Source organism: Odocoileus virginianus, chromosome 16 (genome assembly GCF_023699985.2).
Source record: "Odocoileus virginianus isolate 20LAN1187 ecotype Illinois chromosome 16, Ovbor_1.2, whole genome shotgun sequence".
NCBI lineage: Eukaryota > Metazoa > Chordata > Mammalia > Artiodactyla > Cervidae > Odocoileus > Odocoileus virginianus.
In genome coordinates this window covers 985569-999889 of record NC_069689.1, presented here as the reverse complement: position 1 = coordinate 999889, position 14321 = coordinate 985569, and the positions used below count along the sequence as shown (strand labels likewise).

Here is a 14321-nt window from a genome sequence, read left to right as displayed (position 1 = left end):
TCATGCTAACTGACTAATGCATTTCTCCCTCTCCCTGCCCCACCCCCGCGCTTGGCCATCCAGCGCACAGGCCCTTCTCCCGCCCTCGGTTGCCCTCTGCCAACCTCGCTACCCTCATTTACAGTGCCCCCGCCTCCCCGCCCCGCTTTAAATCTTTCCGCTCCCCTCCCCATCCTCGTTCCCCGCTAAGCCCTGCCACTCCGCCGCCCGGCAGGAGCGCACAGCCGGCGGGCTGCGACGCGCACTGACAGGGTAATGAATGGCTTCAGCGGTAATTAGCGACCCGGCGGCTAATCATGATGTACATTTACATTTTAAGTGCTGCAGAGGGAGCTGGAGAAGGGGAGGGGAGCGAGGGGAGGGGACGCGGGCTTTTTCCGCGGCCTCCCTTCACCGACTGGGGAGCGAAGTGAACCGAATCTTCTCCAGCTGGCGGCAGTGGAGGGGGATGGCGGTGCGAGGCTCTCCAGGGCCAACCCCGGCGAATGCAGAACTGCCTCCTCTTCAAGAGGCGTAAACGCGGAGCTCCCAGGCCCCTTCCTCCAAACTGCAGACCCCTGATTAATCCCCTCCAAGGGAACGTTCAGCCTAGGCTTACATACCCCCGTTGATGGAGAGCTCTCTTCTTCCATAACCAACCCGTTCGGAGTTAGATTCCAGCGGTTTGGGGACTTTTTCTCAGGCCTAAAGAAACTGATGCCCATTAAGGCCCACAACTGCCCCCGTTTTACAGAACCTGAGTATCCCTGAGCCTCGCCAAGCACTGCGAACTCTTGTGTCTTCACTAGACTGCTGCCCTCCGACTCCTACCGCTGTTCTTCGTGGGGGGGGGGGGGGGGCAGCGGGAGCTGCGACGGGCCAGAAACACAGGTTCCGAGCCGAAAGTGCCCTCCAGAGCCTCTCTCCCCAGCGTGCGAGCAGGAGATCCGAGAAGGGGATGGTCATTCATGTAATGGGGCTCAAAGAGCCACCTGCTCTCCAGTCACTCCCAAAGGGCCGTATTGGAGTCAGTCCCGGGTTCCAAACAGCAGAGCCGAGCGCTAGGAGATACGAGATACTGAGGAGGCGAAAGCAGCCTGGAGGAGAGGAGGGGGACCCCAGCATCCCCGTCTTAAGACTGGGCACCAGCTCGCCCGGGCACTGGGATGACCCCAGCACTTCAAGGGTTTCCCGTCCGCCGCAGCTATCAGGGCTGCACCCCGCCACGCCCCGTCGTAGTCACCCCCACCCGGATCAGGTCTTGCCCACCTTCAGTTCTGTGTGTGCGCGAGGGGTGAAAGGATGAAGGACGAGGCCCTAGGGCAGTTCTAGTACAGCTCCTTCACAAACCCGGTCTCTCTCATCAGCAATCCTTTAAAGCCCAATCTCATCTCTTCCTTCACTGTTCATCTCTCCTGGAAAGACATCCCGGGCCATTCCCTTGGTCTTGCGGAGTTCCCGGGGAGGGGAACCCAGTAACTCCATAATGTCCCTGAGATTTCCGTTTCCCAGCTACCTCCCTTCTCCCTCAAAACCTGCTTTACCCAGTCTCTTTTCTGAAAAAGGACCCCACTGGGTCCCAGGGACCCCGGTTGAATAACAACAAATTCCACCTGAGAAGAAGGGGGATCCAAGTGAGCAGAGGACAATGTCTGGCTTACTCTAAGGCATGCAGCTGTAATACTCGACTTTCAGGCATGGATGAAGGGAGCTTAACTCTTCTTGAGAAGGGGGTCTCATTGTTCTCGTCCCATTCATCCCAGGGGACAGCCTGGCCCAGAGCCGCAGTTCGCACACCCCACCGGGTGTGCGGGGGTGTCTGGGAGCCTTCAGCTCTGGTCAGGCGCGGCGAGGCTGAAACCTCAGTTCTCCGGCTGCCCTGCGAGGACCACGCCGAGACATAGTCGTCGAGGGCAGGCGCGGAGCAGAGACGGAGCCAGTGCCTACCACACTCTGCTGACAGCGCACAGGCTGTCCTTCAGGCGGGAAGAGCGACTCGGGAGCGAAGGGACGGGGTGGGGGTGGGGGTGTCGTTCCTCTAGGAGTGGGAGAAATAGGTCCCAGTCCCCAGAAGACCGCTTTGAAATCTATCATTGGGAGTGGGCAAGGGGTGGGTGGCCTTCAGCTGAACCGCGGAAGGGCTCGGGGACCCGGCTTGAAGAGGCGTTTGCCCAGCAAACGGTTTTTATTTAGGTTGCAGGTTTATGAAGGTTGGCTCAGGGAGGGCTGATGATGATTATAGGGAAACTTCAGCTGGAAGGTCACCCCTGGCACTGCCCTGGTACCCCGCGGTCCGCGCAACTCTCAAGCCCGGGTATCCGAGGACCAGGGTGGATGCCTGCGAAAGGCTGTGAGGCTGGGGCGCGGGCCGGCGGGGCTGGGTAAGGGGCGGGGCCCGACGGCAGGGGCGGGGCTCCCAGGCTCTGAGGCGGGGCCTCAGCTAAAGGCGCGGAGCACAGGGCGCCGAGATCGCCGAGTAGAGCAGCGCCCAGTGGAGAGAAGTGGAAGGCTAGGATCGCACCGTCCCAGTCGGCCAGCCGGCGTCCACGCCGCTCACGCGCCCTTACTCCTGCCGGCCCTTGCCCGACGCGACCCACCGACATGCAGCCCCGGGGCTGAGGCGGCCCGATGGCGAAGCCCGCGTCCCCGCAACGACGGCGCATGGAGAACTTCCGAAAGGTGCGCTCCGAGGAGGCGCCGGTGGGGAGCGGGGATGAGGAGGGCGGCCCGGGCTCAGGCCCCTTCGCCGACCTGGCGCCGGGCGCCGTGCATATGCGGGTCAAAGAGGGCAGCAAGATCCGGAACCTGCTGGCTTTCGCCACTGCCAGCATGGCGCAGCCAGCCACGCGCGCCATCGTCTTCAGCGGCTGCGGTCGAGCCACCACCAAAACCGTCACGTGTGCCGAGATCCTCAAGCGCCGCCTGGCGGGTCTGCATCAGGTCACGCGGCTGCGCTACCAGAGCGTGCGCGAGCTGTGGCAGAGCCTCCCTCCGGAACCCACGCCGGGGCAGAAGCCTGGCGAGCCAGCCGCCAGTCTCAGTGTACTTAAGAACGTGCCCAGCCTCGCCATTCTACTTTCCAAGGATGCCCTGGATCCGCGCCAACCCGGCTACCAGCCGCCGAACCCCCATCCCGGCCCCTCGTCCCAGCCAACTGCTCCGACGTCCAAGAGGAGTCTAGGGGAACCTGCTGCTGGGGAGGGCTCCGCGAAGCGGTCACAACCCGAGCCTGGTGCTGCTGAAGAGGACCAGACCGCCTGAGAACTCCGCCCTCTGGGCCACCTGGACGGGCTGGATCTTACCCCCGAGCTTCGACCTTGAGACGCATCTCTAGCCTTTCATGCCTTGGTCCTCTGGAACCTACAGCGTGGCGGCACAGACCCCAAGGCGACAAGAGGGGGACCCCAGGGAAGCTTCGTGGTGGGGTTGCTCCTCCACCTGTGTTGCCTGACGACACATGACTCCACCTTCAGCTTTTCTGAACCATACCGGGACCTTCTTCAGGGAGGGAATGGTGGGCAATGGGACTCTTGAGCCTTTAACCCCAAAGGTTAAAAAAAAGGCTCACATAGGATTCTTGAAGTGGGCTAGGAAGGTGGAAGCTGAGGAAAGCTCTTGGAAGCACCCCCACCGTTGTCAGCAGAGGGCAAAGGGTTGGAAACCACTGCTTGAGGGCGGGCGATTTTGAGTAGCGGGGTAAAGGGCTATTCTGCCCCTCACCCCAGGACAGTTTCTAGCTTTCCTTTCCCTGCTATTAAGGAGCATCCTGAGATCATGGTGGCAGGGGCGTCTCCATAGGCTCTTTTAACATCCCACTTTCCCCATGCTGGCCCAGAGGGAGAGACTCAGGACAGAACTCTCTATGCCACCTCCCCTGAGCCCCACAGCTGGAGTCTTGCTTCCAATAAAACAAACACAGAAATGGCTCTGTCCCTGGGTTTTCCCCTAACCACTTGCCTGTGTAGAGACTGCTGTGGTCTGCCCCCTTGTGTCTCAGTCCCCTCCAGCCTGGAATCCTTAGCTTTAGAGGTCTAATGGGTCAGGCACAGAACCTGGGCAGCTTCAAAATGGTGCCGGGAGCACAATACCCAGCGCCTGGTCCTCCCTCTTTCTCAGCTCTCCCTGGCTAGCTCCAGTAGCTTCAAGGCTTGTGGCCAGAAGGGGACCTTTGTCACCTTATGTGTTACCACTAAGGGAAAGGGAACAGCATACTGCTTTTCTGGAAGGGGGAGGAAGGTGAGCATCAGTGAACTATCCTGGGGGTCACTGCCAAGGGTGGCAGACCAAACTGGGCTCCCTAAGCCTCCAGCCTCCTGCCAATAAACAGCCCTACCAGAAGGCTGGCACAGAGCCCCCCAGCCCCATGGATAGAATCTACCCTTCACTGCTTGCTCTCTCTCTGAGAAAGGACAGCACACCCTTGGGAGAGGGGGAGGAGAGACAGCACAAATCCACTGCTGGAAATTACTATTCAGCAGAGAAGCTGGGACTTGGGCTGTGAATCACTGCAGGCTCCCTGATAAGCTGCTGCCTCTGGCCCTGCACAGCTGTCTGTTGAGAGATAACAGCCTTATAAGCCTTTCTGCCCAACTCCAAGTCAGGTGGGAGGGTGGAAGGAGTGCTGTGTGCTGGAAGCACTCTAGCAAATATGAGGGGGAGGGGCACATAGCTCCAAGATCTTAGAAGCAGACCCTGTCGTCCTCTTGCAACTTAACAGCATCCTTGGAAAGGAGGAGATGGGGAAATATGTAAGTCATTTTGTAGGCAGAAAGCTGAAATAAATCCTTCTGCTGGTAACAAGAGGTAGGTTTCTGCAGTTGATAGAAGGGGCTCTTCAGGGAGTTCACCCTCACCCCCCAGCTCTGCTTGAGCTTTGGATATGTGGGCCCTGTCAAACAGACTCTGGCACTGGCTACCCCCCTTAATGTCTTGTTCTTGATGAGTCCCTGGGGAGAGCTAAGGGATTGGGGCGTGTGTGCCTGACTCTCTCAGGAACAGCCCGGGAAGGGTGGAGAGAATGTAAACTGTCCTGACAACAAGGTTGCCCTGGGCTGCCACTGGGCTTCCGCATCTGAATTTAAATGATACAACACAGAAGAGGTCCTGCATGGTAGAGTCTTAGGAAAGACTGCTCTTGGTTCTGGAAGAGGGTCAACTTTCTCAGATCACTAGTGTCTAAAGTCCTGATTGCCGGGTCACCAGGACAATGCAAGCAGAGACTCATTGAAGATGTCTTGAATCAGGTAAGTCACCTTCCAGCCTAGAAACTCACCCTGTAATGTGGAGAGGAGAGGGGCATGTTGTTTCCCTACCTTCTGAGTGTTACCCTGCTCACATGGCAGACCGAGTTTCTGCCTCCCGTTCTAGAAAGTAGGTTATGAAACTGGCTGTCTTCTCTGCATCTTTACACCATCCCAGCAGCTTCAGTTCCCAGGATTTTGATAGGTGCTCACGGGTGCCAATGGAACCCAGTATCCATGAATGAGCTCCCCACCCCTGCTTTACTGGATCCTCTGGCCCTGCTGACCTAGGAGGTGACAGATACCCCTATCCACCCCCAACTCCAAGGCTGAGGTGGGAACCTGAGAAGTGCTGGAATAAGGCAGGGAGTGGCCAGGGGAGCACCTCAGAGACAGTTCACTTCAATAACTGACTCATGGCAGAATGGAAGGGAGTGGGGAGTGCCGTGCCCCACCGTGAGACACCATCTTTCCAGTAGGACCTCTATCCAAGAGATTCCTGGGCCCTCCTTTGGGGGCACTTCCAGCTAAGGGTAGCAGTGAAGACACACCCCCAAAACTATCTGGTCACACAATCAGAATCCATTTGGGAACATAAATGTATATAATCTAAGGCCAGAGCCTGTGGTTAGATGGGCAGTGAACCACCATCTGGACCATGAGGGACTTCATTGTTGGCCCAGGTCCCAATCTGGGCACAGGGTTGGGTGGGGAGTCGGGGGGGAGAACCACAGTATAATCAGATACAGTTTCTGCTGCAAGGATGTCCCGGTCTAGGGGAGAGGGAAAAGAAAGCTATGGCACAATGCGGTAATAGTGGGAGAAGGGAGTTCTGAGAAGAGGCACTTAATTCACTCAGAGGGAGCTGGCTCGGCAGTGACCAGACAGAGTTAGCCAGCTAGACAGGACTAGACAAGGAATTCCAGGCAGAGAGGTGATGCTTCATCTGGTATTGAGGCAGCCACAAGTGTCTGAACAAAGCTCGACCAAAGGCAGGTGGGACTGGAATACCAAGTGGGAGCCGGGAGCCAGGTCACAAGGAGCCTCCCTGGAGAAAGGGGGGAAGGCAATGGTCTTTTTTCTTTTCATTATATTCCATTGGTCTTTTTTGGTATTGGTCTTTTTTCTTTTCATTATATTCCACTGTAATTTTAAAAAATATTTATTTACTTATTTGGCTTCCCAGGTGGCACTAGTGGTAAAGAACCTGCCTGCCAATGCAGGAGGCATGAGACTCTGGTTTGGTCCCTGGGTTGGGAAGATCCCCTGGAGGAGGGCACAGCAACCCACTCCAGTATTCTTGCCTGGAGAACCCCATAGACAGAGGAACCTGATGGGCTACAGTCATGGGGTTGCAGAGTCAGACATGACTGAAGCGACTTAGCATAGCACAAAGCATTTACTTATTTAGGCTGCACTGGGTTTTAGTTGCAACACTTGAGTGAGATCTTTAGTTGTGTGTAGGATCTAGTTGCCTGACCAGGGCTGGAACTTGGGCCCCCTGATTGGGAGTGGAAGTCTTAGCCACTGGACCGCCAAGAAAGTCTCACCCTGGTCTGATTGATATTTGAGAAGGATCCTTCTGGCACCAGTGTAGGTGGAAGGTGAATTGGAAGGGGCCTGACTGCATTTGGTATACTGCAGGGAGGTAGGAGATGGAGCCCTGGTAGTGGGGCCAGAGATGGAGACAGATTTGAGAGCTACCCAGGCTAGGTAGGATTTCATTGCCATTATAGCCAGGATAGAGGAGGGTTGCTCTTTGTGGCTTAACCCTAGCTTGGCCAAAACTTAGCCTGCTTCCTGGCATCACAGGATGGACCAAACAATAGATGGATTTTGGTAGGGAAGAGGGGTGAATTAGAGGGGTCCGCAGCTTCAAATTGGTAAAAGCTTTAAAGTTCTTGTCCACTGGCCATGAATCTCCCAGAGCATGTTCACTGCACAGTTAAAGGAAGACCTGGGTGAGGCTCACTCCCGCCTGGCCACCGCATCTCCCCCACTGGCTCCCTTCATTTCCCAGCCCCCACTTGATTTGTTCTAGTTTGGGTCATTGCTATGCCCATACTGGCCACTAGGGATTCTCTAGTCCCCTCTCTTTCACTGAGATGTTGAAATACCTACAGGTTTCCCAGGGAAAAGGGTAATTGAAGAAAGGGAAGGAGGAAATACGGTCACAGGAAAGTCTCTTTGGTGACATCGGGTTTCTTCCTGTCAATGCTTATCTTAGTTTGTAGTTGTGCCCTCATTAGTGTGAACCTCTGGTTGTCAGTCACCCCAGTAAACCAGACGCCATGATTAAATGGATTCTGTCTGCCTTGCTCCCTACCTAGCTCTTGGAATGCAGGAATCCCACAGAGAGCTGTTGATTGAGTGAATAAGGACTGGCTGAATGAGATTTCTGAACTGTTCTGACACCACATCAAAGCCCTTAATTGTCCATCCCCAGAAAGTGGCCAAAGCTTCCCCCAACCCTGCCATAGGGACCCTTGGGTTCTATCTTCTTTTTGAAGAAGCTAAGGGTCACCATGTTTATGCCTAACTGGAGGATTCTGGTGTTGTTTGACTCCTGCTGACTGTCACAGACGTCGTGAGTTGAATTGTGTCCCTCCAAAAGGTATTTTGAAGCCTTAACCCCTGGTACCTGTAAATGTGACCTTATTTGGAAACAGGATCTTTGCAGGTGTAATTAATATGTGAGATGAGGTCATACTGAAGTAGGAAGAGTCCTTAATCCAATATGTCCTTATAGGAAGAGGAGAAGATACAGACTGACACATAGAGGGAAGAACAGCATGTGAAGATGGAGGCAAATGTTGGAGTTATGCAGCTGCAAGCCAAAGAATGCCAAAGATTACCAGTGAACAACAGAAGTTAAGAAAAATGTACAGAATGGAGTCCTCCCTGGAGCCATCAGAGACAGCATGGTCCTGCAGACATCCTGATTTTGGACATCTAGCTTCCGGAACTGTGAGAGAATAAATTTCTGCTGTTTTAAATCATCCAGCCTGTGGTACTTTATGAAAGCAGCCATAAGAAACTAATACAATATTCTCACCACCTTTAGGGGGAATAGGGAAAAGGAATATGGGTGTTTGCTAAGGTCTAGTCTTGCATAGTGAGAGGCTCTTTTCCGAGTTCTGCTAGCAAATGTGAACAGATCATATTGAACAGTGTCAAACTGAACAGATGATAGGCTTTGCAGGAAATGAGCCTGATTCTGATCTAGAGCAAGTTATTCTCTGAGCCTCAGCTCTCTCATCTGCAAAACGGGCCAGACTGCTGTGGGGATAATACCAGCCTTCCCAATCTACTCATCGGAATCACCTAGGGCACTTGTCAAAAATATAGATTGATGTTATAAATTAATTGGTATAAACTGATTGATTTCTAAATAAAATAGACCTTGCATTACAACTGAAAAAAAGGTGTAGATTACATGTTATATGTTAATTATACCACAATTTTTAAAAAATACGGATTACTGGGGTTGAACTTCAAAGCAACAGGATCAGAATCTCCCAGGAAGGACCTGGAAATGGGTATTTCAATAAGACTCTTGAGTGATTCTGATGGTTAATCAAGGTTGACTAGTCGGTGAGATAATTTTTAGAAGGAGCAGCACACTCATTCTTAAGAGAGACCCATAGTTAAATCCCCATCGCAGGAAAAAACCTTTAAGACAGCAGCTAGTGGACTCAGAACACAAAGCACCCCAGCCCTGGGCCCTGTTTCCGAACAGGAAACTGAGGGTGTGGGGTCCATTTCAGACAACTACAAAAAATCAGCTTTCTTTGTTTAAAAAAATTACAAGGATGCAAAAAAACATGGAACCTGCCTCCATTGCTGACGGGAATGTTGATGTAGGCTGCCTTGGGACAGCTTGGCAGTTCCTCAGAAAGTTAAACATAGACTTACCTTATGACCCATATATTATTGCTATATATAATAATGGAAATAATGGAACACATGTGTCCACATGAAAACATGCCCACAGATGTTCACAGAAGCCTTGTTCATAATAGCCAAAAAGTGGAAAAAACTCAAATGTCCATTAAATGATGAATAAGTAAACAAAATGTGGAATATCCATATGATGGAGTATAACTCTGCCACAAAAAGAAATGAAGAACTGATTACAATATGGATGAATCTTGTAAACATTGTATTAAGTGCAAGAAAGTTGCTCAGTTGTGCCTGACTCTTTGCGACGCCATGGACTGTAGCCCTCCAGCCTCCTCTGTCCATGTGATTCTCCAGACAAGAATACTGGAGTGGGTAGCCGTTCCGTCTCAGCGCATCTTCTCAATCCAGAGATCGAATCCAGGTCTCCCGCATTGCAGGCAGATTCTTTACCGTCTGAGCCACTGGGTATGGAGTTTCTCTTAGGGATGATGAAAACGTTCTGGAACTAGATAATGATAATGCTTATACAACATAGCAAATAAAAGAACACTGAATTATAGACTTTAAAAGGATGAATTTTCTGGTTTGTGAATTCTATTTCAATCAAAAATTATATTCTTTAATGATGTTATGATCATAAAAGTAATAACTTAGGAAATTACATAATAAGTATTAATTATTATGAAAAAGTACTATTAGAGCTCTCCTACCTATAGTCAATGGGCTTCCTAGGTGGCACTAGTGGAAAGAACCCACCTGCTAATGCAAGAGACATAAGAGATAAGGGTTCGATCCCTGGATTGGGAGGATTCTTCTGGAGGAGGGCATGGCAATCCACTCCAGTGTTCTTTTCCAGAGAACCCCTTGGATAGAGGAGCCTGGCGGCCTGCAGTCCATGGGGTTGCAAAGAGTTGGACACTACTGAAGTGACTGAGCATTCATGCATGCACTCGTATTGGATGGTGGCCCCCAGCAAGATCACCTTTGAATGCTACCTCCTGCTGCCACCTTTTCTCCCTGATTCCCAGGTGATCCATGTGGTATGTTTATCCATTCCACCTCCAAGCCTTGTCCCTAGTCTCACAACCTGCCACGCCCTGGGAAAAGAACTTTCTACAATTTACAACAGAAAAATGCAACACTCACCATTTATTGAGTTCTATTTATTGAGATATGTCCAGGCAGGACCTAGTATTTTACATGCACTAGGTTATCTAATTTTCCCAATAATGAATTAGTAGGTTCCATCATTATTATCATTATATAGATGAATTAACTGTGGTTCAGGAAATTGGAATACCTTGCCTAAGGCCCTGCAGCAGAGCTGTAATTTAACAGTAGCAAGAATGTCATTCTCTCAGGCGCCCTCTCATATTTATCTCCTTTTCCGAAGCAGGCTCGTATTGGGATCCCCATCACTAGAAGTGCCCAAGTGGGGACTTGGAAATGGAAGCAACATAGGGTCAGTCAGACTAAGGGCCACAAGGCCATTTCCAGCCTTGAAATGACAGGATTCTTTTTTTTTTTTTCTCAAAGCATGCTTAATTCCCACCAGAGAAGATAAGAACTTTTCTTGCATGTGAACTTCACTTTACTAGAATGTCTGTGTCCATACAAGCTCCTCAATAATCCCTCCCCTCTGCACACATCAGAGGAAATGCCTCATCACAACTCTTTCAGAAGGAAGACTGCTGTAGCAGGAAGCTGATAGGCTGATCAACTGGTGATGATGACATCCCTGAAGTATCTAAGCCCAGCTGCTGCTTCTCCATTGGGATAGCAAAGGGTTTCGGGGCCAAAGATGATAGAGTCAAAAGACCCTGACAGCCTTGGGCAGGAACCAAGATGTCTGGTCTAAACCCATCCCAGAGGAAGTAGACAGAATGGGCTGCAGGGGCACAGCTGGAGAAGAATTTGGGAATAAGCAGGGGCTTCCTGACCGAAGTGAAGTAATAGGCTGAATTCAAAGATGGCCCCCAGGGCTCATGTTCCCTAGTGTACATGCCTTGTATAAACAGGGCTGAATTTGTGAAAGTGATGTGATATCATTCCAAGATTAGTACTAATCCATTTACTTTGAGTTAATCAAAAGAGATTATGCTGGATGTGCCTGAAGCCTAATCAGATGAAGCCTTTAAAGGAGGGTGAAGTGTCAGAGATACTTTCCTGTTGGTTTGAAGAAATAAATGGTGGTACTGTGAGGGGACCTAGAGAGGATCCATGTGGTAAGGCCCTAAGGGTGGCCTCTAGGAGCTGAGGGTGATCCTCGGCTGACAGCAAGGAAAAAATGGGGACTTGGTCCTACAACTGCAAGGAACTGAATTCTGCCAACAACCTAAACAAGCCTGGAAGAGGACTCTGAGCTTCAAGTGAGACCGCAGACCTGGCTGACATCTTGATTTCAGTCTTGTACGACCCTGAGAAGAAAAATCAGTTATGCTATGAAGGCATAACTGACCTACAGAAAAGAGAAATAATAAATGGGTATTGTTTTAAACTTAGTTTGTGGTTAATTATCATTCAGCAATAATAAAGATAACACAGGGACTTCCCTGGTGATACAGTGGATGGGAATCTGCCTGCCAGTTCAGGGGACAAAAGTTCGATCCCTGGTCTGGGAAGATTCCACATACCTTGGGTAACTAAAGCCCATTGAGCCCTGGTGCCACAACTACTGAAGTCCATGTGTCCGAGAGCCTGTGCTCCACAGCAAGAGAACTCACCACAATGAGAAACCTGTGCACCACAACGCAGGATAGACTCTGCTCACCACAACGAGAGAAAGCCCACACACAGCAATGAAGATCCAGCACAACCAAAACAACAACTAATACAGTTAATAAGGACTTAGAACTGCCCTCAAGTTAGCAGGGGGTTCAGAATTTGCTGAGAAGCCAGAAAAGTCTACCTTTACAGGGAGTGGGGAAAGAAAATTTCTGCAGTCAGACAAACCTGGGCTCAAATGTAAGCAGTATTCTTAATATTTATCAGTTGTATGATTCTTAGGCAAGTGTCCTTTGAGTCTATTCCTTCATCCATAAAATAGCGGTAAATACTCACCTCACAACACTATTATGAGGCTTAGATGGGATAATAAATAGTTTGTAGCTTGCAGGGGCACAAAATTAATTATGATCATAACTGTTTTTGAAAACAACAATGAAAACATACAATATCGCAGTAGCCAATCTAAGGCACTGCAGGCAAAGACAAGTACAGTACCTTACAATTTGGAATTGGGATTCAAGTGCCATATAGCCAGCACTTTTTCTTTTTGTTTAGCCGAGCAAGGCTTGAGGGATCTAAATTCCCTGACCAGGGACTGAACCCAGGCCACAGCAGTGAAAGCACTAAATCTTAACCACTGGACTGCCAGGGAACTCCCAACTCGTTGCTTTCTCTCCTTCTCAAGCTTTTATCTTTTTTTTTTTAATTTGAATTGGATTATAGTTGATTTACAATGTTGTGTTAACTTCCGCTGCACAGCAAAGTGAATCAGTCACACATATACATATATCCACTTCTTTCTAGATTCTTTTTCCAGTCCTTTTTATTTATTTTTTATTTTTTTTTCCAGTCCTTTTTATTTTTAAAATATATTTATTTATTTACATTTTTGCCTGCCCTGGGTCCTCATTGTCACCCACCAGCTTCCTCTAGTTGAGGCAAATGGGGGCTACTCTTCCTTGCGGCGACTGAGCTTCTCACTGCAGTGGCTTCTCTTGCTGCAGAGGGCTGGATCTAGGCACTGGGGTCCCAGCAGTAGTGGCCCACGGGCTTAGTTGCTCCTCAGCATGTGGGATCTTCCCAGAGGAGGGATCAAACCCATGTCCCCTGAATCAGCAAGCAGATTCTTAACCATTGGACCAAGAGGGAAGTCCCTTCCAGTGCTTTCTTAATCATGAGAGCCCTGCCGTCTCCTGGGCTTCCAGTGCTTGGAAATTTAATGAATATTAATTGAAATCAAAGAGGTGATATCTTCCCCATGTGTCTTTTCAATATTTTGGTGGGAGAAAATGAGGACAGTGCTTTCGAAAAAGCTTTTTTCTTTATCATCTTCCTAGCCAGAGTCATACCCTTAAAGCCATACTGCTAGGGAGGAAGCAGAAAAGGGTTATCTGCTGAAACCCTAGAGACAGGGCCTGGAGTCAGGAAGCAAAGCCTGAATCCCCATCTTTTCTTTCCTCAGTAGTTCCAGGGATAGAGAATGAGGGATAACAAGACAAGAGACTTGTCTCATTAACACTGCATGGCAGCTAGGTACTTCAGGCCTGGGGAAAGTGGTCCCACTGCTGAGGAACCTAAGGTCAGAATGCAGTTAATGAGGCCAAATTAGATGTTAAATGTCTTGGCACTGGGGACTTCCCTGATGGCCCAGTGGTTAAGAATCCGCCTTGCAGAAGATGCGGGTTCAATCCTTGGTTGGGGAGCTAAGATACCACATGCTATAGAGCAACTAAGTCCCTAGCGGCCACAACTACTGAACCCACGAACCCTAGAGACTGGAGTGCCACTAGAACGTCCTCTCCCCAGCCACCAAAAGATCCTGCATGAGAAAACGGAAGACCCCACGTGTCACACCTAAGACGAAAAGAACCCCCTCCTCAAAAAAATCTTGTTACTTAAACAACCCCCCTCCTGTAGGGATTGGAGGAGGGAGGGTATGTCACCAGAAATGTCCAGGTGAGTGCTGGAACTGGGAATTCAGTGAAAAGAGCCTCGATTGCAGGCAAGCAATCTAATTTCAGAGCCCATTTGTTCTCTGTAAAGTCAAGTGATTGGACTCCGAATGCTAGAGGGTTTCTGGTATAAGAATAGTTACTAACAAGGTCCTTTATACGAAGGCAGTCGTTCCGTCCCACTCTCTTATTTTAGGCTCAAACCTGGGAAGGAAAGAGCAAAGAAGGTATTTTTAAAATTATAATTTGTATTGTTATTTTCGCATGTTGAGGTGCAGGAGTCGTCTCCCGAGCCGGATCTGAACCGCGCTACTGTCTACTGACGGCTCTTCCCCTTCCTTCTATTCCTTGCTCCACAATGGCCGCTGCAGTTCAAGGGACCAGAGAACCGTGGGGAAGCGGCGCCGAAATAGTTTGTCCTCAGCGCGCCGCCGTAGCCCGCCGGTGGCTGCGTGAGGTCCTCTTTCCGCCAAGGCGCGAGCGCCGCAGTGGGCGGGCCCTCATGCTCCGCCCACCGTGC

The 14321-nt window shown here is 50.5% G+C and overlaps 1 protein-coding gene across 1 annotated transcript; it reads left to right on the top strand.

Moving 5' to 3' along the window:
* The first annotated feature begins 2412 nt into the window (after positions 1–2412).
* Positions 2413–8585, top strand: RPP25 (ribonuclease P and MRP subunit p25). The gene is made up of 2 exons (XM_020873610.2): positions 2413–5222; positions 7969–8585. The coding sequence occupies exon 1, from the start codon at positions 2608–2610 to the stop codon at positions 3238–3240; it is 633 nt and encodes a 210-aa protein (XP_020729269.2). The 5' UTR covers positions 2413–2607; the 3' UTR covers positions 3241–5222; positions 7969–8585.
* Positions 8586–14321: the final 5736 nt, after the last annotated feature.

Coding starts and splice junctions, on each gene's coding strand:
- RPP25 (XM_020873610.2), top strand. CDS start 2,608: ATGGCGAAGCCCGCGTCCCCGCAACGACGGCGCATGGAGAACTTCCGA.